This window comes from Podarcis cretensis (assembly GCF_951804945.1).
Source record: "Podarcis cretensis genome assembly, chromosome: 1".
In the NCBI taxonomy this organism is placed as follows: Eukaryota; Metazoa; Chordata; class Lepidosauria; order Squamata; family Lacertidae; genus Podarcis; species Podarcis cretensis.
This window is the reverse complement of record NC_137170.1, coordinates 42,281,351-42,307,241: the sequence shown is the minus strand read 5'-3', so window position 1 is coordinate 42,307,241 and position 25,891 is coordinate 42,281,351. Positions and strand designations below refer to the sequence as shown.

The window sequence follows — 25,891 nt, the reverse complement described above, 5'->3', positions numbered from 1 at the left end:
ATATTTTTATATATTACATCTTCCTTACCTGCCAAGTCTCTAACTCTGAATATATTAAGTCTTATATTTCCATTTACACAGTATCACTCCTAACCCAAGATCTGACTCTGGTTGTAAATCCTTGTTAGCATGAACCATGCTTAATTTGGATGTAGGTCTAAGATGAAACCATGCTTAATGACACTGGGCAGAATTTCTGCTTGAGCAATGAAGAAGCGTGTAGTCATCAGCCTTGTTTATGATTCCTTGACCACGTTTAATATTTTGTCTACACTGGCCTGTTGTAGATTTAATAGAAGAATAAATTTTCTGGGTTTCGCTCAGGTAACAACAATTAAGCTGTGATTGTTTTTCAATTCCATATGCAGAAATGTTTTATCCTACAGAAAACAAAACTAAGAAGAGGTTTTGTTTTGTTGAATGCTTGGTTGCATTCTCCCTCAATTCCCATAAGGTGAAAATATTTTATAAGAACACACAGGAATTTGTGAATTTATGGCACCAGTCTTGTGTTATTCATTGATTGTAGCATCATCAAAAGAGAGCTAAGAACATAAAACTTTAAGATTTAGTATTTTTGTTTGTTTGTTGGCTGTATTTTATAACGTCAATGAACAACAAAATTTTACATTATGCATCTCTATGAGTACAGTTGTAGATTAAGGTAGTAACAAAATACTCACTGTATCCAATGAGGCACTTGCTCTTAAATCTGGTAAAAATCCAACTTCCAGGAGGTGGAGAAGGAAGCTTTGGTCCTTTATACCATAGACACGATCTAGAAAAAGTACCATGGGTGCCTTATGGTCAGGGCAGAAACTTGCAGACATGTCTGGTTCTGTAACAGTTCCATCTGAAAAGAAATCCAATTATGTTATTGTTCATACAATTTTAGCTTTATATGACTATTCACATACTCAAATCAAAGTATCCCAGGTCTGCTGGTTTTCATGGTCATATTCTAAAACCTTTAAAATACAACAGGACACAGCAATCTGAATTACTTTGGAAGTGGTGCAGCACTTCAAATTTTAAGAAACAGGGTGGGAGTCTGTGAGACACCATGGGAGGAAGAGAAAATGGTTGGTAAGTTCTCCCCGCCTCTTGCATGAAAGTATTGAGCCCTGATTGCTCTGGAGTGTATCAATGACATCTGCAGGTAAGTCCAGCTTGGTTAGGTGCCACCGTTCAAACTCCACACAGTCAGCTGGAGCCACCTGGGATCCAGATGAAGAATTGGGCCCTGATAGAGTTCTGTTGTGTGAGGCAAGTGCCACAGAAGGGAGACTGACAGGTGGCATATCTGAGGGAACCAAGGTCTGCGAGGCCAGAATGGTGTGAAAAGGAGGACTCTCACATGCTCTTCCCTGATCTTTCAATGGACTGTTGGAATGATGGGAAGTGAAGTGAAAGCATAGAGAAGACCTGGTGGCTATGGTGAGAAGAGGGCATCCCATGTCTCCACTGATGGTGACTGGAATCTGGGAGGTTATGATTCCTGCCTGAGGCAAAGAGGTACACCTGGCATTGGTCAAACTTTGACAGAAGCTGTTGAAAAACTGCCAGATACAGTTGCCGTTCCACTTGGTCCATTTTCCTGAGGCTTAGTCAGTCTGTTTGCATGTTTAGGAGACTGGAGATGTGCTTGGCTGTGACTGACTGGACGCTGTGTTCTGCCCAGCTGAGGAAGAGGGATGCTTCTGCCTTAAGCTGCCAAAATTGGGTACCTCCTTGTTTGCTGATGTTGGGTATTGCTATGGTGGAATCCATGCAGATTAGGATGTTGCTGAGTTGGAGATGAGGAGCAAAGTGTTGTAGGGCAAGGGAGCTGTTAAGAGCTCGAGCCAATTGATGCTCATTGACACTTTGGTGGGAGACCATAGGCCCTGGATGTTTAGCTCTCCACAGTGAGCTTCCCACCCTGTGAGGCTGGCATCTAAGGTGATCATTGTTCTCGGATGATCACAAAAAGGAGAGCCCTCTACAGGCTGGATCACTGCCCATTATCTCAAGGCTTGGCAGAGGTGGTGGGGCAGTTTGATGTGCAGGTGTGTTGCTCGATGCAATCTTTCTGGTAGGCAATAGAGCCCATTGGAGATGATGGGCATGGTGCTTTGCAAACGGAGTGTTATGCACTACTCAGATGCCCAGAGCTAGAACCCTTGCCATAAACATGAAATCCACTATACTGGATTTTCTGAAAGTCAGAACCTCAGCGGATCTTTTCCACACATTCCAGAGAGAAAGAAACTAGGCCTCTGGAGGTTTCCAGTAGGGGCCGCAAGTGGACTAGTTGATTGGCTGAGGTTACCTAGAAGTAAGCTTTGAGAAGAGAAATCTATTGATGTGAGTAGGTTTGGAGATTTTCTTTGATAGATGGAAGACTTTCCATTCTGAATTTCCTGTAGGTTACCGTACCCATTGGTTCAGAAATTTTAGGTCCAGAATGGGTTTTCCATGAAACACCATGTTTTTTGGGTGCCACAAAGAAGATTGAATAGATGCCAAAGAAGCATTCCTCTGTAGGGACTGGTTCTATTGCAGCTGATTATAGAAGATGGAGTACTGCCCCTTGTATAATAGCAGAGGATTGGTTGGTCATGTTGTTGTTGTTGTTGTTTAGTCGTTTAGTCGTGTCCGACTCTTCGTGACCCCATGGACCAGAGAACGCCAGGCACTCCTGTCCTCCACTGCCCCCCGCAGCTTGGTCAGACTCATGCTGGTAACCTCGAAAACACTATCCAACCATCTCGTCCTCTGTCGCCCCCTTCTCCTTGTGCCCTCCATCTTTCCCAACATCAGGGTCTTCTCCAGGGAGTCTTCTCTTCTCATGAGGTGGCCAAAGTACTGGAGCCTCAGCTTCACAATCTGTCCTTCCAGTGAGCACTCAGGACTGATTTCCTTCAGAATGGAGAGGTTTGATCTTCTTGCAGTCCATGGGACTCTCAAGAGTCTCCTCCAGCACCATAATTCAAAAGCATCAATTCTTCGGCGATCAGCCTTCTTTATGGTCCAGCTCTCACTTCCATACATCACTACTGGGAAAACCATAGCTTTAACTATACGGACCTTTGTTGGCAAGGTGATGTCTCTACTTCTCAAGATGCTGTCTAGGCCTGTCATTGCCCTTCTCCCAAGAAGCAGGCGTCTTTTAATTTCATGGCTGCTGTCACCATCTGCAGTGATCATGGAGCCCAAGAAAGTAAAATCTCTCACTGCCTCCATTTCTTCCCCTTCTATTTGCCAGGAGGTGATGGGACCAGTAGCCATGATCTTCGTTTTTTTGATGTTGAGCTTCAGACCATATTTTGCACTCTCCTCTTTCACCCTCAATAAAAGGTTCTTTAATTCCTCCTCACTTTCTGCCATCAAGGTTGTGTCATCTGCATATCTAAGGTTGTTGATATTTCTTCCGGCAATCTTAATTCCGGCTAGGGATTCATCCAGCCCAGCCTTTCGCATGATGAATTCTGCATATAAGTTAAATAAGCAGGGAGACAAAATGCAGCCTTGTCGTACTCCTTTCCCAATTTTGAACCAGTCAGTTGTTCCATATCCAGTTCTAACTGTAGCTTCTTGTCCCACATAGAGATTTCTCAGGAGATAGATGAGGTGATCAGGCACTCCCATTTCTTTAAGAACTTGCCATAGTTTGCCATGGTCGACACAGTCAAAGGCTTTTGCATAGTCAATGAAGCAGAAGTAAATGTCTTTCTGGAACTCTCTAGCTTTCTCCATAATCCAGCGCATGTTTGCAATTTGGTCTCTGGTTCCTCTGGCTCTTCTAAATCCAGTTGGTCATAGAATTATATAATTGTAGAGTTGGAAGGGACCCCAGCAGTCATCTAGCCCAACCCCCTGCAATGCAGGAATCTCAGGAACAGCATCAATCATAGATGGGCATCCAACTTCTGCTTAGAAACCTCCAAGGCGGTCCACCACCTCTTATAGGAGTCTGTACCACTTGCTCAACAGCTCTTACTGTCAGAAAGTTCTTGTTGATGCTTACTCAGAATCTTCTTTCTTGTAACTTGAAGCCATTGGTTTGAGACCAGGAGAAAACAAGTTTGTTCCCTCTTCCACATGACAGCCCTTGAGATATTTGAAGATGTCTGAATTGTTAATGAAGTAGCTGATATACTGATATAGTTCGTTTTTTTTGGGGGGGGGGTTTGCTATGCATTACTGTCTTTAATACTGAATTGCTTATTCTATTTTTTAATCATTGTAAGCTGCACTGAAAACAAATTCTGTGGAAAGATGGCATACACAGAAATTGACTGAGTGGTATTTACCCAACACTTTTAAAAATGCCTTACCTTTATTTACTGCTGGCAATTTTAGAGGTATGCTTATAATCCCAACCAAATCTTCAGTTGGCACCAAGGAACGCAGGATGGAACGTATTCTAATAGCTTCACCTTTTCCAGTTTGGATGAGCTGAATTTTTACACAAAATTCAATTAACAGAGGCAATATTCTCTTTAACTTCTCTCTCTCTTTTAAAAATGTAAATAACTGCAAAACTATGGACTCTTTTTCTACATATACAAACTGTTTAAATATTGCTACTTAAAGGGTCATTCTATGGGATAAATAGTCTTCCTTTTTAATAAATACTTGTACTACATAAATATAAATATTGCATAAATAAAGTACTATATAAAATTGGCTAAATATTCTTATAATACTCTAGTTCCTCTTTACTTTATTTAAGAGTATCATAAAGGTAAAGGTAAAGGTACCCCTGCCCGTACGGGCCAGTCTTGACAGACTCTGGGGTTGTGCGCCCATCTCACTTAAGAGGCCAGGGGCCAGCGCTGTCCGGAGACACTTCCGGGTCACGTGGCCAGCGTGACATTGCTGCTCTGGCGAGCCAGAGCCGCACACGGAAACGCCGTTTACCTTCCCGCTGGTAAGCGGTCCCTATTTATCTACTTGCACCCGGGGGTGCTTTCGAACTGCTAGGTTGGCAGGCGCTGGGACCGAGCAGCGGGAGCGCACCCCGCCGCGGGGATTCCAACCGCCGACCTTTCAATCGGCAAGCCCTATTTCAGTGCAGGAGGGAGCCCTCTCAGCAAAAATACAGTGGTGCCTCGCAAGACGAAATTAATCTGTTCCGCGATTCTCTTCGTCTAGCGGTTTTTTCGTCTTGCGAAGCAAGCCCACTGACGGCTTAGCGGATTAGCGCTATTAGCGCTATTAGCGGCTTTTAGCGGCTTATCGGCTTAGCGGATAAGCAGATAAGCGGCTTAGCGGCTTAGAAAAAGGGGGGGAAGGGGGAAAAAACCCGCAGGAACTCGCAAGACATTTTCGTCTTGCGAAGCAAGCCCATAGGAAATTCGTTTTGCGAAGCGCCTCCAAAACGGAAAACCCTTTCGTCTAGCGGGTTTTCCGTCTTGCAAGGCATTCGTCTTGCGGGGCACCAGTGTATACTATTCTGGCCTTCCATTTGAAAATTTTAATGGATAGTTTTATCTTAGTTTAAATTGTCATTTTAGTAAACAGAGATTATTTATACTGATGATAATGATGTAAGAAAGTGACTCAGGTTGCTTGATAATATTTGGAGCTTGAAGTGTGCCGTGTGACCTTTTGCTGCTTCTGCACAAAGAACCCCCCCCCCACTTACATGCAATTCTGGTGCACAACGCCCAAGCAAATCTATAAGAGCTGAGTAGAAAGACATAATTGCATTGCCCATATGCACAACCTCCTCCTCCTCTTCATCTTCTTCAAGACTGTTAAAAAAGAAATCAAGCAGGCATGGATAAAATCCAAAGTGATCTGGAAACTAAAATAGCAATAACAACAAGAATTAAAAGAAAAACCCAGCTTCAACTAAGCAGGGAATAATGGCTGGTTTGTTTTTCTGTCTCCTAGTGTGAACCCAAAGCAAGATGGTACTAAAAGAAATGCCTTCTTTTTTTTCTTTCTTTCGAGCTTTCACCCCAAAACAAACCCTAGAATGAACTCCACCCGATTCCCCTGTGGGCAGCGTGTCTATTGGCTGGCACCCAGGATGGAATGCACAGCAGCCAACTAGAGTGGGTATATATACTCCCTGAATCCAGATGGACTAAATGCTACATGCAAATGCATGTATTGGAATCCCAGCAGAGAAAGATTGAATGCTGTGAGAGGAAGCTATTCAGGGTGGAGAATGGTGTGCGCTTTCCTCTTTCCTCTCCCTTTCCTAATCTGCTCCAGCCCCTCTCCACAAACACAAGCATAACTATGTGTTTGAAAACCCATGGAGAAAAGCAAATGGCTCCCTAACAGGAAGAATTCCTAATTTGGAACAGAGAAGCAACAACTGGGGAATGGTTGTGCACCTCCCTCTCTTCCACTTCTTCCTTCACTCTAAAACACCCCTTCTCAAAGTAGCTCATTTCACATGACTCTGGCATGAGGATTCCCTGGTCTTCAGGGAGCATTACTGAGCTCAAACAGTAGATAAAGGAGGCTGCGCAAGTGAGCTGGAGTCCTGCTGATTTGAGTTATTGTTTATTTATATTCCCATTTTTGGCTCAGAAGCACGCAGTGTGATGAAGAGCATATTGAGACAATAAATGTAAATAAAGTATCTGTAAGGGTTGTATTTCGACTAACTTTTACTTAGTTGATCAGGGACTGTTCAGAGTACACCCCCTGAAATTACTGGCCCTAAATTAGTCATGTCTATTGTTTCCAATGGGTCTACTGTGAGGAGGATTAACATTGTACATAATAACCCTAAGTATACCTAACACTTTGTTTCTGAAATCTCAAATTCAACAAACAAAGCAATTCAAAGCATTATATGGGTGCATGTTCATTAGTATTAAGAAATAATATCCAGTACCAAATTACTTCATGGAAGGGTCAGGTCAGCAGTACTGGAAAGAAATTGTGCCTCTAACAGTATGTATTGCAGTTATATAAAGATATATGTCCATACTTCTAGCGAAGCAAGATTTCTAGGCAATACATCCATTGTTTTGTTTTACCATCTGATTATGCCAAGTATTTCTACATGGTTACAGAAGTGAGAGCAATTGCTAAGTGTCCTTTTCTACCGTATGGTATGTTATTGTAACTGACACATCATCAAGGCAGACTTTGAATGGCATATTCCAAAATAATGTCAAGTATTGTGTATATCCACGTACAGTTCCCTCTTATATCCCTGAGAGGGAAGATCAAGAGCTGGGTTCTCAGATATCTTAATTGCTCCTTGCATAGCAGCCAACAAACCATTTCCTCCTTCTCCTCTCAGAGCTGGCCCAAAACATTCGGGACGTCGAATTAGAAGCTTGACAACAACACTGGCATTTTCCTCTACACTTTCACCTAAAAACAAAAAAGCAAATTTTACTGACATGAATAATAAAACCAAACAGTAATGCTGTGTGAAGGCTATACATTATTTTTAAAAGAACATGCACGCACGCACACCCCAAAATCCAAATTTTGTGTAGAGAATTAACCATTCAGATTTCAGATCTTTGATTCAGATTTGGTTTAGTTATTTTCTTCTGGTATCAAAATTTTGGTTCTCCAAGATAGAACTCAGTAGGAAAGATTGGAGAGGAAATCTGAATGAGCCGTTCTGTGTGGTAACTAAGGCACTGATCTTAGGAAAAGCCTCAGCCTCAAATAATGGAACCACAATCAGAGGCCATCACCAGAGGCCTTCTTCCTAGTGCCTCTGCTGTTTGGCTTAGCACAGGTAACAGCTGGGGAAAGGAGTTTCTTCCTCACAGAGGCCCTTATCTGGAATATTCTTCCCATAGAGGCATACCTGGTGTCTTTCCAGCATCAGGTAAAGCCTTTGTTATTTTAAAGTACGATGGAGTGGATTTTATGCTTCAATAAACATATTGTGGGGATATTGGTGTATTTTATCTGCTGCTACTCATTTGATCAGTGTTGTTGTTATCCTAAATAACATTGGCTGTCCTTGGAATGTTAGTATTGAAGGGCATGACAAAAATTTACAAAGCCAAAATGAAAAAAAAAATGGAATTATAGTTCAAACCTGTAAATCTGCATAAAAACAAATAAAATTTGAATAAAAGCAAATGACCAAAACCAAAACCTACAGTTAAAATAGCTTATGATTTTGTGAATGAAGCTTGTGGTTTGTTTTCCTGAGATAGCAACTCATGAGATTCAGTCATAGTTAAATATGCATTTTCACATATTTGTCAATCCAGTAACTAAACTTACCATTAACAAAAACAGCAAATCTTAAGAATGACAGATATCGTTCACCCTCTATTGGATTCCAACCAATGTCAGGATATCCTGTTGCTAAAAGCATGGGGCAGCTCTGAAGACCACAGCCTGCCAAGTACGTTACAACCTGCCAAACACAAACACTGGTAATATCTACAGGAGGTTTATTCCAATGAATTAAAAGTACAAGGTGATTCAATTTTTAAAATCTATGTGCAAATCTTTGGAAAGAGTAGGAGGAGTGGAACAGTTACCAGACATTTCCCCTTACTTTCTAGGAGGAAAAAATTGAGTGTTATGGTGCAAAAAATACGGTAATTTTACTGGCGATTACCACTCTTAATTGAGAAAAGAAAGGATCTGTTTGCAGAAAGAAACTATTTTTCATACATGGATTTTTTTCTAACTGGCACAAAACTGATTATTGGCAGGAGAGGATACGATACCAAGAAGTCTGAAAAACACTTGTGGTATTTTTATATTGCCCAAGAGAAGATTAGCTCTGGCAACACTAGTCCTTCAGTGGGGTGGCACTGAATCCAGATGTATTCACCCCCAAAGAGGTGATCAACAATGACAGAAATATAGATGTCTCAAGCATTCAGTCAAGGACACTCGCAAACACTAGTGTCCCTGACCAAATGCTTGAGGTAACAATCAGGGCTTGAGGTAACAATCAGTCCTGCTCATAGCCTGGCCTCACTCTGATCATGAAAGCTGCTCCCAACACTTTCCGAAGGCTTCCCAGTAGCTCACTTTTAGGTAGGGCAGTTGCTTATTTATTTTACACACGTTAGTGGCCAGTGTGGTGAAGCTGAACAGCCAAGTTGCCCTCCTGACTCTGCATCCTACCTGGATGAAAATGGGGTGGGGCAGCAGCAAGTTTGGGGCTGAAGCTATACCCTAGAAGACTCGGTGCTTGCACAGGTGTATCCAGGTAGCCCTGCTCCTGCTGTGTTCTGGTAAGATGTAGCAATGCCACCTGTATCAGGAATGTGGCTCCATGGCCCTGCACCACCATACTTTTTTAAAAAAAAGTATCTTTCATATCTTTAATATATTGAGAACAATTCATAAATGAGAGAACTCAAGATTTATTTTATTTTATTTTTACCTTCTGCTTACTATTCTACTTAAGAGTGAAAGGACTGTAGTCATATAATAAAAGTTAAAAATATATGTCAAGTGAAAACTAAGCCTCGTTAAGTAATACATGGCGTGACTGACGACAAAACAAGGGGACCAGAAGAAGAAGAAATTAAGACAGTGAGTGATTACTTTCTCAAGGTCTGGCTCCTCCAGCGCCAGTGCAAGCTCATTATTGTCCATTACTGAGGCAGCTGCTACATCAAGTGGAGTGGAACCCCTCATTGAAGGAGAAGCTGTAGCAAAGACATGATAATGCACAGTAATTAAAATAATTGGTTTGCAGTTATGATTCGTATGCAGCAGAGGGCAGTAGTTAAATGCAGTTTAGATGAAAGTCAACTATTCGCATATAAAAAACAACTGCCAAACCAAGATCGTAGCACAATCAAAAGCTAAAAGGCCATAAGTTAAACTTGTGATATGGCAACTGTAGGTGAATGACTATCAAAATTATACAACATACCAAGTCCAACACTGCTGTTTTCAAGTAAGTAGCTTAGATGCTCAAACATAGCCTTTTGGTTCTGGCGACTGATTCGACAAAAATAGCACAGGAACCGACAACAACTTGCTACCATTTTTGGAAAAGCGATCTGTGGAGGGAAAAGAACAGTGCCGAATAATAGGAAGCATTAATTTCTGCTCAATTTCCTAATGAATAAATAAATAAATAGTCGGCAGTCAGCAGAAAAAAGGGAATCTCCAGTGCATATGGCAGAGTCCCCTTGATGATGAAGTGCTGGCAAAACCTGTTTAAGAACTTTGGAATGGAGACAATAGTGTCAGGAGTGTGTGTAGGAGCCAGGCCCTGTGAACAGTAGGACTCTGCAGGACTGGGGCTTTCCTAAGTTCGTTCTCAAGAGGCAAGGCACGGCCGCACAGGTGAGGCCAATTGGTAACTCACAGCACCTGGTGGCAAGAGCCAGGAAGGGATATAATGGCATTTCCCTTTGGCTCTTGCCACCAGGTGCTATGAGTTACCAATCGGCCTCACCTGTGCGGCCGCGCCTTGCCTCTTCAGAACAAACTTAGTAAGGCAGGAGAAGCAGAGCCCTTTCCATTTCTCCTTCCACTTTGCTGAAGGGGCGCTGTGCAGAGAGGGAAAGCTGCGCAGGGCCTCTCCAGCGAAGCGAAGCCAGGAGAGCAAGAGGGGTTGGTGCGCACTGCCTCCTCTTGCTCTCCTGGCTTCAGCGAAAGCAACGCAAAGCACTCCCGCTGCGCTCCGGAGGCTTCGCGTTGCTTTCGCTGAAGCCATGGAGCCTGCATTCGCTCCATAAGACGCACACACATTTCCCTTTACTTTTCCCCTTACTTGCAGAGCGAAAAATATGTTGTTGGTATGAGCTTTCGTGTGCATGCACACTTCTTCACATACACTGTTTCAGTTGGTCTCTAAGGTGCTACTGGAAGGATTTTTTTTATTTTGTTTCAACTACGGCAGACCAACACGGCTACCTACCTGTAACTATAACTAACCTACAGAGTCATTTTAGGAACCATGAATCTACAGTCTTAACAATCAAACAAAAAACACTTCAACAACCAGTTGCAAAGCACTTAAATTCAAAGAATCACAATCTCTCTGATTTATTTATTACTGCAATAGAAAAGTTATCTGATCCTAGAAGATTTGAAACAAGGGTTCTGCGTCTAAAGACTTGACACCTTAAAACCATATGGTGTCAGTCTGGAGGATAATAACTGACATACCTCAGCTACTCCAAACCAAACACCTTAAGATTCTATCCTCAGTGTTCTAGGACTGGCTACAGCATATCATAGCAGTTGAAGAAGGTGGAAGCCAAAAGGTTTTACTAAAAAATATATACATCTGAGTTGTTAGTTGCTGTAATATACATACACTGTGTGGAAATTATGAAGAAACTAAGCAAAGTGCAAATAGATGCATCAGAATTAGTGCTGTGCCTTACTGCATCATCAAAAACTGAAATAGTGAAGCATGGTACCGGTAAGTCTCAGGCTGATATTAAAGATCCCTTTACTTACCTTGGTAAAAAAAAATTGTTTGCCCAATCCAAGAAAAAGAAGCAACCGTCCCCTGTGATCCTCCCCCCTGCAATACTTACTATGCAGAAAAGAAAGCATGCACAACCCTAATCTGAAAGGCCCTTATAATAAAATGGCATTTTCACATGCATCATCAATGCAGATGAGACCCTCATAAATATTTCTACATCATCATGCTAAGAGAAGACAAGCCCAGTAATCTCTGTCCAATAGTAAAAGCATTAGAATGTTTTTTCTCAGCCATTTGCACCATAGAGGGCATGTCTGGGTCAATACTCAAAGCCATTAGCAATTGTCTTCTGTCATCATAAAACATTTGTCATACACATTTGTCAGCCTGAGTAAGAACTTACAGCCATTCAAGTGTCAAACAGCAGAGTGCCACAATAATCGTTCACTCTCCTAAAATATCAGCAGTAGAGTAACATTAGAATTCTGCAGCTTGAATCTTGATAAATGGTATGCTGTTGAAATACCTCCTACTGGCATAATCCAACTGTTTTATTATATCCTATCCAGAGGCATAGCTAGGTGATCTTGCACCCCGGCAGAACCATCCAGACTGCGTCCCCTAGCCATGGACAAATTACCTCTTCTTTCCACCTCTCCTCCACCCATTCAATTCACCCTCTATTTAAAACCATTTCTTATGAGGCAATAATCAATATTTATATTGATGGACATATTTTTAGACGATTTTGCGGGGGGGGGCATTGCCGGCACCCCTGGTGGGGGCCCACCTTGCCACCCCCTAGCTATGGCCCTGATCCCATCCCATATTTACACCATAGCATCCAAGTGCTCCCAGTAATGTATATTGACAAAGCCTTTCCCAACTTGCTGTCCCCCAGATGTTTGAACCACAACTCCAATCAGCCTCAACCAGTACTGACTGGGACTGATTGGAGATGCAGTCCAAAACATGGAAAGGGTACCAGGTTGGGGAAGGCTGCATTAAAATTGTGCCATGTCAACTCTCACCCTTTTCTCAGTAAATGAGACAAAATATTTTTTGATCATTTTCATTATGTATCTTATATTAAAACCATATGATTTTATAGGCATGCACCTATTTCAGGTGCTTGTGGCACTCAACCTATAATCTTAAAAGCCATATACTTTGAAGCTCAATTGGACTGCATACAACACAGATTTAAGATATATTAGAAAGACTATGATGAGGTTACTACTCTTTTCAGACAAATGATTTTCCTGCAGCAAAGTCATAAGGAATTATTTTTGAACCAGAAAATACAAAAGTACAAAGCTCCGTGTTGGCTAGACCTTCTTTACATCACCAAAATGAGACGCAGATCACAGCAACACTTAAGGCAGGCCAAGCTCAGCAACATACAACCCTTTCCTCATTCATATGCACTGATTTACAACTAAGAGAGGTTTTAATGTACTGAGATCTGCATCCCAACCTCCAAAGCTCAAGAGTATGCATACAGAGAAATAAAACATTGCACTGCACCGCTTCAGAAGCCCAATGTTTATTCAATTAGAAAATGTTTAATCTCTTGATCAAAAAGTGGTGTACAAATAAAACTTATAGACAAACACAGGTAAAATCCCCAAGCCAATCGAAAAAAATATTCACAAAACCATCATAATTTGTTGGTCCCCTTCTGTCTCAGGAGACAATGGAGGAGTGCGCCTTTGGGTGGTGAATCCCTCCCAAAATTAAGCCTTTCTAAAATCCTATTAACTCATGGAAAGAGTAGCACATATGCTTAACTATTACCCACATACAGATAGGACTTTAAAATGCTCAACTGACACATTTTCTGGAACTATTTTCACACATTTTCCTCCTTTGAGCATTTACTTTGCAACTTTTGAGACCTCTTAACACATTACAGTTTTAACAGGTATATGTCAACACCTGCACTGTGTTCCCATTAACACTGTAATGCTTAAAGTACATGCACATCTTTTTCTCACCTTTTGTACACTACAGGAGAACACAATATTCCTGTTAAAATCTCAGTAAGTAAAAAGGTTGAACACACATTACACTGTAACTCCTATGTGTGCAACTGAATGCAGGTTTCAATTATTTGGGCTTATATGCAAACTTATGTGTGCATTCCAAATATGGGGGGGGGGCATTTTCCACAAGTACTCCCAGTAGAGGACTATTTCCTAATAAATAGTATTGGCATGCTGCTTAGAACCAGCTTGGCTGAAGCATTTTAATTCTCAATTTCCAACTTCTTTTTTGTATGTGTGATCCATCTTTAGTGCAAGAAACCTTGCCTATGCAACTCCCATCATCCATGGAGCTAACAGGTCATACTTTGTACTGCACAAGATAAATATACTAGTCTTCTAGTACCCGCAGTTCCTTCCAGCTACAGAAGGCATGCTTCATAACAATTACAGCAAAAATAAAATTACCTGAGATTTGTCTCCTCCAAGCACATTTACCATTACTTCCATAACAGTCTCATGCATACCCAGGACTCTCATTAAGTTAGGATGCTGATAAAATACTTTGTTGTTCATTATATCTCTAAATGGGATAAGAAGAAATTCAACAAAAACAATCATTCTTTCTCCTGCAAGATCTGTGTTTATCAAGCACACAGAAAAAGCACTGCATTTTTAAGGTTCAGAATTAAAGAGCAATTACAAAGATATGACTATATTCTAATTTCAAGATTATGACACACATTACAAGGTTATTATCAAGAATAACATAGAATGTTTCTCTACCAATATACCAACTCAGTTTAGGCAGGTTCATAGATGATCATATGGAAAGTAAAGCGATTGTGATAAAAATGGGTGCATATAACGTTCATTTATTCATTCATAATTGAAGCAAACCAATATTGTAGCATATGTACAAAATTAGGTTTTATAGTGGGCTTAAGCTACTACTATAACCAGGGCCATAATTTCAATATTTAATTTTTATTTAAAACATACAAATAAAATGTTTATTTCATACCCAAGGCCATTAATCATAAGCAATTCTTCTTCTTTTCCCATTCTGACGCTGAGAAGGGAACGAATTTGACCCAGCGCTGCTAATAAGTTGATTGTGTCTTGCACAGATGTAGCACTTATAGTGTAGGATTTCCTCAGAGCCTGAAGCAGCTCGCCAATGCTGTCATACTGCCTTCGAAGGAGGTTAAACATAATACGAACTAATTCTGGATCTTGGATCTGATCTTCCTGAGCCCAGCGAACCATAGTTTGAGATATTAACTCCTTCAGAGTTGCTGCAATGGGGGGGGGGGTGGTGAGGAGAAAAGAAAACGCAAACTATTAGCCACATAATTTAAAAGGATTCTTTGAATTCAGTAACCTGAAAGTTGAATTATCAATGACTACCAAAATTATTCAGAAAATACTATTATTAACTGCTGGGAGAAAGGGTCTGGCCATTACTAGCTAGCGGCTCTCACCATGATTCCATAGTATTGTTCTGAGATGGTTTCTTGCAGGGGGGGGGGGTGGAGGCAATTTCCCTGTCCCCAAAGCTCACAGCATCTCTCCAGGGGCTTTTGTCTGCCAATTACTTTTCCATTGATTTTCCGTAATTTTTAACAAATTGTCACCAAATTAATACAAATGCAAAAACACATTTAAAAGCTAACTCCCCCCCACCCCCATGTCCCTTCTAATTTCCTCCCTCTTTGCTGCTTCCAATGAAATAACTTTTCCAACTATCATTTCAAAATACGTTCATCCCTTCTCCCTACACATCACATGTTCAATTACCAATTTCTGCTATGGCTTTTATGCGTTGCTATAACCTGTCCTCAAAATAGTCGAGTAGAGTAAATCCTCTTTTATCTACAATAGTCAATCATCAATTTTAAAACATTTCCTTCTGATACCTCTTAGGTAACACTTTGCCTGAGAAAAACAGATCTTGCTTCATCCCAGGCAACAAACACACATCCCTCCCTAACATGGGCTTAAGCATTGCTGTCTGACATCTGCCTCCAGTAATAAACAACTCAGCCTCACTGGTGCTGCATGCAGAGGGTGAAAATGAAACCTCTAGAATTTTTTTTAAAAAATAAATAAATAATATACATTCCACCTCCCAACACTGCCAATCCCTCAGCATCACCAACCCTTCTCATTCTGCCAAATTTAACCCTCAATTTTACATACAACCAGCTCCTTAATAAATCATTAATAAATAAATAAACATAATCCCTATCTCTTCTTCTCTGTCTGAAAGCCTCAGAAGCTGCCAAGATGGTATACATCGTGGTCCATCCTGACACTTTCACTGTTCTTATTTTCAATTTCAAGCTTCGAGAGCGGGTGGGCAGGCTGTTGTAATCTCAACAAAATCCATATTTCCTCTCCACACACCCCGTCCCCGCAAACCAATACATCTTCCTGCAGCCCAACCTGCCGATCCTCAGTTTCATTACATCCAACTCCACAGTTTATTCTCTTATGCTTAACAGACAGTCAATCCAGCTGTTACCAATCTTTTCTTCTTTACTATTTCTATTTCATAATACGAAGTTCCAAGGGGTGGTCAAAATCCCTCAAGGTTATTACTCTCCATCTTCTTTCAGGCAAAGTCCTTACTTATAAAAGAAATCCATCGCAAAGAGGTATCTGTAAAGTCCACTCTTCCCGAAAACTTTACATTCCATTGCTTTAGGGATGGGTAGATAACGCAGATCCCCACACACCCCAAAACTTAAAATATTGCCTCCCCTCCTTCCACCGCTCAACCAAAGCAGAAATTAGCATCTTTCATTATTTCAAAACCTTTCCAAGCAGATGGTTTTCTCCTGCAGCATAAATCAGGATCTTTTCAAGGGGGTGCCTCTTTGCTTGTCAATTGTTTCTGAATTCAAAGGTATTCCGCAGCTCACCATGGTAGCTTGCTGGGAGCTGTCCTTCGACAGAGCCATTGTACCCAATGCCCTCGCCTTTTCGTCTGGGAGACAGGGATTTCCACCCCTGCTCACAGACCAAAAAAAGGCATTAACGGATGACCATGGGTCGTGCCCTTTCAATACGCTTGAAAATTTAGGAGAGGTATGCCCCTTACCCCCCTTAATCTCCATCTGGGACCCCTCCTGAGCGCTGGATCACCCAAGAGGGCGACTTGCTGGGTTTGCTGCAAAACAGGAAGTCTCTCCAGGGGGTTTTGGGGAGGGAGAATGGTAGAAGAAGAAGAAGAAGAAGAAGAAGAAGAAGAAGAAGAAGAAGAAGAAGCGGCGGCGGCGGAGGAGGAGGAAGAGGAGGAGGAAGAGGAGGCGGCGGCGGCGGAGGAGGAGGAGGAGGAGGAGGAGTTTGGATTTGATATCCTGCTTTATCACTACCCAAAGGAGTCTCAAAGCGGCTAACATTCTCCTTTCCCCTCCTCCCCCACAACAAACACTCTGTGAGGTGAGTGGGGCTGAGAGACTTCAGAGAAGTGTGACTAGCCCAAGGTCACCAGATTACGAGTCCACTGCTCTTAACCACTACACCACACTGCCACAGCCCCTCTCCCAGTGCTGGAGATGAGTTTTGTCTCAGTTTCCAAAATTTGCCAGAGAATTCACCCCCCACATTAAATTTTGGTTCAGTACTAGCAAAAACTATGGCTTGTCAATTCTGATAACACATAAGACACTTCAAATCATGGCTTCTGATTCTGGTTTGCCAGCTGATTGTAAGCTATATTGTTTGTCAATGTAGACCAGTGGTTCCCAAACTTTTTTTGGCCATGCCCCACCTAAGCACTCCTAAACTCCTGAAGCCTCCCCCCCAACATATAATTCTTATTATTCAAAAAGTGAACTCCTATTCACGTGGAGGAAGCCTAAAAGGCCATTAACTGTTAATAACTCATTCTCAAATTGCTGCCCTTAAAAAACAAATTGCCACCCTATGGGCTGTGTGCCCCACATTGGGAACCACAGATGCAGACATAATGGCAAACTACTACTAAACTTCCTGCTAAACTGTTGAAATCTGTTTGGTTAATGCAAATAAAGCAAACACTTAAATTAAAATCAGAGTCTATGTGATCAAAATAAGCTACCCATCATGAAGGGGTCAGCTTTTTCATGTCATTCATCATTATGAATAGTAATATCAGTTTTGTGAGGCATAATGTCCTGGATAATGTTCCCTCTCTTGAGAACAAATTTCAAAGGAGCAAAAATATTTTATTTATGGTTATGCCATGCATGTCCCTGTCAAATATGCTTTCAAATCAGCATGTTTTTGTATGGCATTTTATATTGCTTTTACACCACACCAAGCTTAAAAAATAAAAAGAATTTTAAGAGATGGTATATCATAACCTTCTGTGAAGAGGATTAGTGAAGTACATATACAGAGTGATGTTATCCCTAACCAAAGGAGGCTGCATATCCAAAAATGTTTTACAAACTCTGCTTAATAGCTATTGCTAGCTTCATGCCATCAGTGACCTAGAATTCCTGAGGTCCTGAATACATGGACACTTCCGAAGTAAATATATTTGTGTTTCATTTTTAATGGTTGACTGGATAAACCACCGGAGCATCAAATTCCATGCATCCTTTACAAAGCTATCTCTGAATCCCAGCTTACTTAACTGTAAATTATGCATTAGTAGTATTGCAAAAACACCAGACACTGAATCTTGCCAACATTTTAAAAGTGGTCTAAGGAAGAGGAAAGTGGTGAATCTGTAGCTATCCAGATGTGGCTGGAATATAAGTCCCACCATTCCCCTCCATCAGATGCACCAGCTTCTCCAGAAGATTGAGGGGGCCTAACATGATGTTGCGTGACATCCTGACATTAAGGGGGCCCAGCCCCTCAAAAAATGTTTTTTTTTTGGGGGGGGGGGACGGGACTGCACAATCTGCATTATATGTCTAACTTACTGACCAAAAAAGGTCAGTTGTAGCCTTACGATGCTAAAAAGATATGTTCAAGACCCTCTCTCAGCAAAACATTGCCTTAGCGTTCCATATTAAATGATATGACATTCCTCACAAAGCAACAGTGTGTAGCATTTTTATCATCTTGTCATCTAAACCTGCTTGGAGAACTTATCATAGATTGGATCCAATATTATCACAGTTCCAGTGAAGCTGCCCCAAAACAGCTGCATGTTTCAGATAAAAAACATCCCTGCAGAACAACCAGGGAGAGACTGCCATTCATTTCTACCTATATTTATTTTCATTCAGTATTATGCAGGTCATTAAGCATTGGAAGGAATTACTGTACGCCATACTAATTAGCTCTAAGTGATTGATGACTGCCTGAAAGAATTCAAAAAGGCTCAGGGGGGAAAGTCGGTGGATGTATTCAGTACAGTTTATAGCATTGGTGCTTTGAAAGATAACCCACATATAACCAAAATGTATTGTAAATGAAAAACTAATTGATATTTCATTATGTCTGCAAAGGATAACATATCAAGACAAGATATGTATGAGCCTTTCCCCAAATGTTCACAGCCTCTTCATTCCTCTCCTTGCTTGCGTCATAATAAAAGCAGAAATTCTCTCATTAACCATTTACTTCCTCTGAATGAGGAAACTACAATTAGCAGCTTTGGAACAAGCCAGGAAATTAAACCAACCTTATCCTAACAACCCCGCCCCCCAAATACCATATATCATTAGTGGTACTACTTTGAGTACATATATTAATGAATCAATACTATCCTTCTGTAAATTTAAGGCAAGATTGGAATCTGGAAGTTCTTGGCTCATATTCATTCATATATACTTCACAGCTCACTGTTCACCTGCTTCCAGGTGTATTATTTTCTTCTCTAAAAATTAAATAAAATGAATTAGTATGAATAACAGTTCAAGCTCTTACTGGGATATTTTTCTTCTTCCTCTGTAGGTTCTCTCTTTTCTGTTTTTGGCGGTCCTTTTATTTTATATACCAATGAACGTAGCTTGCCAGTCCATGACAGATCTTCCTCTTCTTCCTCTTCTCCCTCTAATGGAATACCTAATGGGTAATAAACTCATTTTGAAATGAAGTGGAGTCTGTGTTTTACCAGGATTCCCATGATATTAAACTGATGACCCAAGCTTAAATAATAATCAAAAAAGATATCTTAGAGGCCCACCAATGCACACAATTAGATGTGTACAGTCCCTCTGTGACTGCAGCTCTCCACTCATGGTAGACCAGTGAGAAGGGAAGGAGTTACTACAGCTGGAATCTCTCATACGTAGAGCAACACACACAGTATAAAGTGGGGAGGATATGGTGGGTAACTGGATCAGCTCCTTGATAGACATATCACACTCCTCATGTAAGCTAAAAGTGCTTTTCAACTGTACACATCTGAAATGTAGGCAGGTATTATTGCCATTTTGGGGGGGGGGTGTGCTCAAGCTGTGAGTAAAAGACTGGTTGATAGGTGAGAAATGAAGATAATGACTGGCTAAAATATGTTCTGAATATGCATGTTTTGAATATGCTCTGCTTATACAGTGGTACCTCGGGTTACATACGCTTTAGGTTACAGACTCCGCTAACCCAGAAATAGTACCTCAGGTTAAGAACTTTGCTTCAGGATGAGAACAGAAATCATGTTCCAGCGGCGCAGCAGCAACGGGAGGCCCCATTAGCTAAAGTGGTGCTTCAGGTTAAGAACAGTTTCAGGTTAAGAACGGACCTCCGGAACGAATTAAATATGTAACCAGAGGTACCATTGTATATTTCTAGGCTCTACACTGAACGAATGGTTTAATACTATTGACCACCATCAATGCTTAACTTAAAAGAATTTCTGAACTATTTGTGTGTCTTGAAAATGCAGTATTTTTCGCTCCATAAGACGCACTCCCCCCCTTAAAATCTGATTTATAATGAGATGAAAAAAATGTTGAGATATACTTTTGTAAAGAAACCAGAAGCATTTTTACTTGGTATAGTAGGGAATGATGTTGAAAAGAAAGAGGTGAAGTTATTTAGATATGCAGTAACAGAAGCCAGAATTTTGCTGGCCCAAAGGTGGAAACAGGAAGAAATGCCAACGAGGGAAGAATGGAGAATGAAACTGATGGAGTATGCAGAAATGGACAAATTAACTGGGAAAATTCGAAACCAACGCGATCAGAGATTCACCGAGGACTGGAACAAATTTACAGAGTATATGAAAACTGTGTGTGATCAGGAAATAACGCTTGTTGGATTTCAAGAAGCTCTGTGAAAAAATAAACTGGAATGTCGCTTAAAAGAGAAGATAAAATAGGGATTGTCAAAGTGCAACATAAATGTATGAAATGTGAGAAGTTGTGATAAATATGAAAATTGTCAGATAGGCTGATGGAAGTCAAAAAGAATGTATAAGTTAAATTGGATGTTTAATTATAAATGGATTGGTTATTGGAAATTTGAATAAAAATTAATTTAAAAAAAAAAATAAAATCTAAGGGGAAATGTCTGTGCGTCTCATGGAGCAAATGTGTGGTCCCTGGGGTTTGGCGGGGGATAACCCGGGCTTCCCCTGCCAGCTCCGGGAGAAGCGGCGAAGCTGCACGCAGCCTCACCGCTTCCCCCCGACCTGTTTTGGGTACTGGGGGTGGGGGAAGCCTGAGCATCCCCCACCCCAGCCCCAAAAACAGGTATTTGGGGGGGTGGAATCCCCCCCCCAAAAGTAGGTGCACCTTATGGTCAGGTGCGCCTTATGGAGTGAAAAATACAGTACGTGTTTTCTTTAATAATTTAAACAGACTTGTGTATTGTGTAATGCTATACAACTCTGAACTTTAACTTCCCATTCCATTCACAGAATGGGTTTTTCTGCCTTCCCTTCCTTCTGCCATACCCCCGTGACCTCTGAAAATATGCTCCTGGGGGCTGAGGAGTAGAATGAGAGCGGGTACCCTTCCCCCCATTCTTCTCTTGCTCCATTGCAATATGAACCTGCTGCTTGCAGAAAAACAGACACACTTTTGTAGCAGGAATATTATATTGGAAGACACATTTCATTTGATGGCCTAAAAAGCCACTTTCTCAATTTCAGTTATTCAGCAATATGACACAAACTCACAGCTAATGTTATTTAAAATACACATAAAGAGCAGGTGAATGGGAAGAAGAGGGCCTCTATATATTTTGTGAACTTCTTACTTTGGGTACAATGTATGTCTGTGCACTTTGCATTAGATTATTTTCCCCATGGGAGTAAATAGCTGGCATTCACTTAAAAGGAAGAAGTAAAGGAGAGAGAATGTTTTCAGATACAAGTTCTTTGAGATCTACTGCTGCCCCAAAAACGTTTTTGAGTGTAAATATTTATGTCTAATTAGCTTTTATGGTGTCTTTTTTATCTTTGCAGTTTTCAGTTTTAATTAATCAATATCATGTTTGCCAGGAAAAGTCAATAAACCAAAACAAAACTGCAGGAATTAATATTTCACAATAAGCGGAATCTCAGCAATAATATGCTCCACCCAAAATAGGCAATCGCTTACCACAATGGATTAGGAGATCATCGTGAAACTCATATAACTCTTCCTGAATCTCCTCTGGGCAAGGACAATCCTCTCCCAGTTGAAAGTTTAGCAACATATTAATCTGAAATTATAACAATAAACTGAAATATCTTTGAATAACAGTTATAATCATTACACTATGACCACAATAAGCCAACTCATACAATGTCACAAAGAGCATACAAAAGAGGAAAATCGGCACTGTCTGTTGGCAAACATACATACTTTAATAAATTCAACCATTGTATTGCTTTCTCCATTGTCTTCCTGTACCGCTTTTATTTTCCTTATGTTCCTGTTTATTTAGATTATGTCTGTAGCTTGCTTACATTCATTTTTTCTTGATTCTATACTTTTAATATCTAGTACAGTCATACCTTGGGTTTCAGAGGCTTCAGGATGTGTTTTTTTGAGTTACGGACCCGCCGAAACCCGGAAGTACCGGAATGGGTTACTTTCAGGTTTCGGCGGTTGCACATGTGCAGAAGCGCTAAATCGCGCTTTGTGCATGCACAGAAGCACCGAATCACAACCCGCGCATGCACAGACGTGCACTGCAGGTTGCGAACGTGCAACCTGCACGGATCACATTTGCAACCCGAGCGTCCACTGTATTTATTTATTTAGATACATAATATATAATAAATAGCATTAATATTATTCCAATAACTCTGGAGGGAATAAGTTCTAAGAGTCAACAAGAGTGCCTGAAAAATATAGTCCAATGCCTTCCTAGATTTCTGACAGTCTCATTGCATCCCTTCGAATTTCTTTGAAAGGCTCATCCTTGATCAAATGGTGGGGGGGGGGGATTACCCTCTTTTCAAAAATGCTACAGCCTGCAGTGATCAAGTACAAGCAACTAACTCAAATACTGAATACTTTAAAGATATGCAGGTATTGCTATTCTCGGGGGGAGGGTGGGACAGGGGGTTGTATGCAACTGGACATAGCAGAGCTCTTAGCAGTGTAACAGGACTTGAGTTGATCTTTCGCAATTCCCCCTTCCACCCATCACGGTGCCATCCATGACTAATGCTGTTTTGAGGGGTCCTCACTGTGGGTTAAACCACAGAGTCTAGGACTTACCGATCAGAAGGTAAGTGGTTCGAATCCCCGCAACGGGGTAAGCTCCCATTGCTCGGTCCCTGCTCCTGCCAACCTAGCAGTTTGAAAGCACGTCAAAGTGCAAGTAAGCAAATAGGTACCGCTCCGACGGGAAGGTAAACGGCGTTTCTGTGTGCTGCTCTGGTTTGCCAGAAGCAGTTTAGTCATGCTGGGCACATGACCTGGAAGTTGTACGCCGGCTCCCTCGGCCAATAAAGCGAGATGAGCGCCGCAACCCCTGAGTCGGTCAGGACTGCACCTAATGGTCAGGGGTCCCTTTGCCTTTACCTAACTCTATGAAGCAGTTTTGAAAGGGTCTGCAGACAGAAGGGCAGATATCCAAAGACTGCTTTGATCCCTGTTCTGCTGCTTTTTACTGGACACTGTATTTTAAGGTTTCTGAAAGCTTTACTCCATTTCATCATCATACTGTACTAGAAAGGAGAAATGGAAGAAAGGAAGGAAGAAAATCTACCTGCTCTTGAGGAGGAGAGCGAAATTCCTTTGTCTTCTTAGCTGTTAAAGCAGCAGACATATTCAAGGCTTGCATGAGTTCATTATATCTATATTTCTGATTGTACTGCAACTTTGAGACGTAAGTATCTGCGAATGATACAATGGCTTCCACTCTGTGTTTCAGCTCACAGTCGCAGAAATAATTTAATAGCTCACACATCTAGCATAAAATAAGAGATGCATTATGTGGCCAAGTTATGGAACGGCACAAATAAATTCATGTGAAAGAACAACAGCATAGTTTGCCACATTACTGTCAGTGGATACTCAGTTTTGTGGTTAATGAGAAGGAGCGTGGGTTGTTGGATCCAAAGAGGCCCTTTTATATGTGCAAGGAGGTCTTCCACTCTAAGAGGCTAATGCTAGAGTGCTGTGTGAGAAAAGAGCAAATAAATCCACAATGTTTATGTGCTTTTACAAGAGCTCATGCAACCTTTTGCAGAAGCACAAAAACTTCCATAGAACTTAGCTATTATAACACCAGGAGATTAGATCAGAATACTCCTCCCATTGAATTTATGGTTTCATTTATGGTCTAGTAATTTTAATGAATTACATGGTTTATATTTGTCCTGAGATATATGTAAACTGCCCTAGGACCAGATGGTAAAAAGTGAGTGTAAGTACATTTAAACAAACAAGACAACCAACTATTGTGCAAGCTCTTACACAAGCTTTTGCAGAACTGCACTAAAAGCTACTTTCCATCTGCTTATACTTTTATCCAACCCAATGCCTATTATTTGCTTATTAACTTATGTGTGATAATTAAAAGTGAGGGGACAAATCACCACAGGTATATAATATGATTAAACCAGTGTGTTCCCCAGTGGTGCATCTTCAATGTACAAACGTACATAATTTATATCAAAAGAATGTGACAGGGTTGTATCCATTGTTGCACAAGCAAAATTTCACTCACACACTGAGGCTTCCCTGTCTCTTCCTCCCTTGCACACTCCCAAAATCTCCTCCTGAGGGTCTTCCAATCTTCAGGAGAAGATTTTGAGGGTATATGGTGCTACAGGCAGCGGAAGAGGGGAAGTTCCATTGTGTATGAAATTTTGTTGCTCAAAAATAACTGCAGCACTGAATATAACCCATAGTATTTTACCAGTTTTGCCTTTTGTGGAACAGTAGAACAGTAGAACAGTAGAAAGATGAAAATTAGTTGTGTCTGGTCAAACTAAGACCAATAAAGAATTAGCAAAAAAAAAAAAAAAAAAAAAAGTCTCAAGAATACTGCTGTTCAGGCTCTTTGCTCAGATTACTGGAAAACATTTTACAATTTATTTCAACAGTATTTCAACACTTCTGCATTTACTTTAAGGTTGTCACCTGGAGTTTAACACATTCAGGCAATCTTGTTTGCAGCAAGCCTTTTATTGGGGGTTTAGGCTCCCTGATTGCCTTTTCTCCAGCCTCTATAGCTTTTTCTTCTATTTGTGCAACATCCTCTTTCTCTGCTTTTTCCGTTACTTCTTCTTTGGTTTCACCAAACACACATGGATCAATGAGGAGTAAAATCTGTTTGACATCATGATCATCAAAAACTCCCATTATGAGCAATGTTCCTATAAGTTTCAGAACGGGAACAAACTGGAACTCAACTTTCCCCCCAACAGGGTCTCGTATGTGTGTCCCACTGCAGTAGACTGCTTCTGTTAGCATGCTTATAGCTCTTGACTTAAGCATCTCGAGTGGTATCTCTGGACTAGGTTTCTGATGATCCTCATGAGACAAAACAAAACAAGGGGTAGAGAATTTGAAACCTGGTTTCAAGCAGGTGCTGAGCCCAACTCCAGGCAAACCATGTCTCTTTGATTCATCTGGAAATAATTTGATTTTTCTGGTTTCATCTGTGATTGGAATTATAAATTCATTGTTCATCATGAGTTTAGCTTCCTTGGAGTATTCTAAATGAATGCTGATAAGTAAGTCATAGAATCCAGAACGCAAGAGTCCAGGTAAATATCGATTATCTATTGTATAAAATAACTGAGAAACATCCACATGGCTGCAAAGTATATGAGCTACTCTGTTATTACCCAATGCACAAACAGAACTATACAGTTTTAAAGTGTGGTAGTGGAACCTCATCAGGTCCTCTTGTTCACATAGCTCTAAAATATCAATACACCTGCAATGGAAACAAAACAGAAACATTTCAAATTAGCTTTCATTCATTAAGTACATTTTATTAGGTACTTCATAAGAACTGCAAAAAAGATAAAGGCCTGGGAGCATAACTCACTTCTGCTTCAGCTATGTGTATTTAAACTTCGGATAAAAACACACACATTGAAAATGTCCAACTTACAGACCACAATTTTATAAAATATGCAACATTTACCAACATTTTAAACAATATTAAACGAACAAGTAAGGCACACTGGAAGAGAACTGTGATTTACTTTCCAGCA

At 40.9% G+C, this 25,891-nt stretch overlaps 1 protein-coding gene across 1 annotated transcript in view; it reads right to left on the bottom strand.

The window, feature by feature from the left end:
- Nucleotides 1-25,891, bottom strand: part of RYR3 (ryanodine receptor 3) — a 271,072-nt gene that overhangs the window by 99,978 nt on the left and 145,203 nt on the right. Inside the window, exons 35-47 of the mRNA XM_079954045.1 lie at nt 24,807-25,608; nt 23,428-23,628; nt 21,825-21,927; nt 19,207-19,344; nt 14,357-14,630; nt 13,801-13,915; nt 9,833-9,962; nt 9,499-9,602; nt 8,212-8,347; nt 7,152-7,332; nt 5,633-5,741; nt 4,320-4,440; nt 684-853 (exon numbers count right to left, since the gene is read on the bottom strand). Coding sequence (XP_079810171.1) covers nt 684-853; nt 4,320-4,440; nt 5,633-5,741; nt 7,152-7,332; nt 8,212-8,347; nt 9,499-9,602; nt 9,833-9,962; nt 13,801-13,915; nt 14,357-14,630; nt 19,207-19,344; nt 21,825-21,927; nt 23,428-23,628; nt 24,807-25,608 — 2,584 coding nt within the window. The remainder of the gene's footprint in view (nt 1-683; nt 854-4,319; nt 4,441-5,632; nt 5,742-7,151; nt 7,333-8,211; nt 8,348-9,498; nt 9,603-9,832; nt 9,963-13,800; nt 13,916-14,356; nt 14,631-19,206; nt 19,345-21,824; nt 21,928-23,427; nt 23,629-24,806; nt 25,609-25,891) is intronic.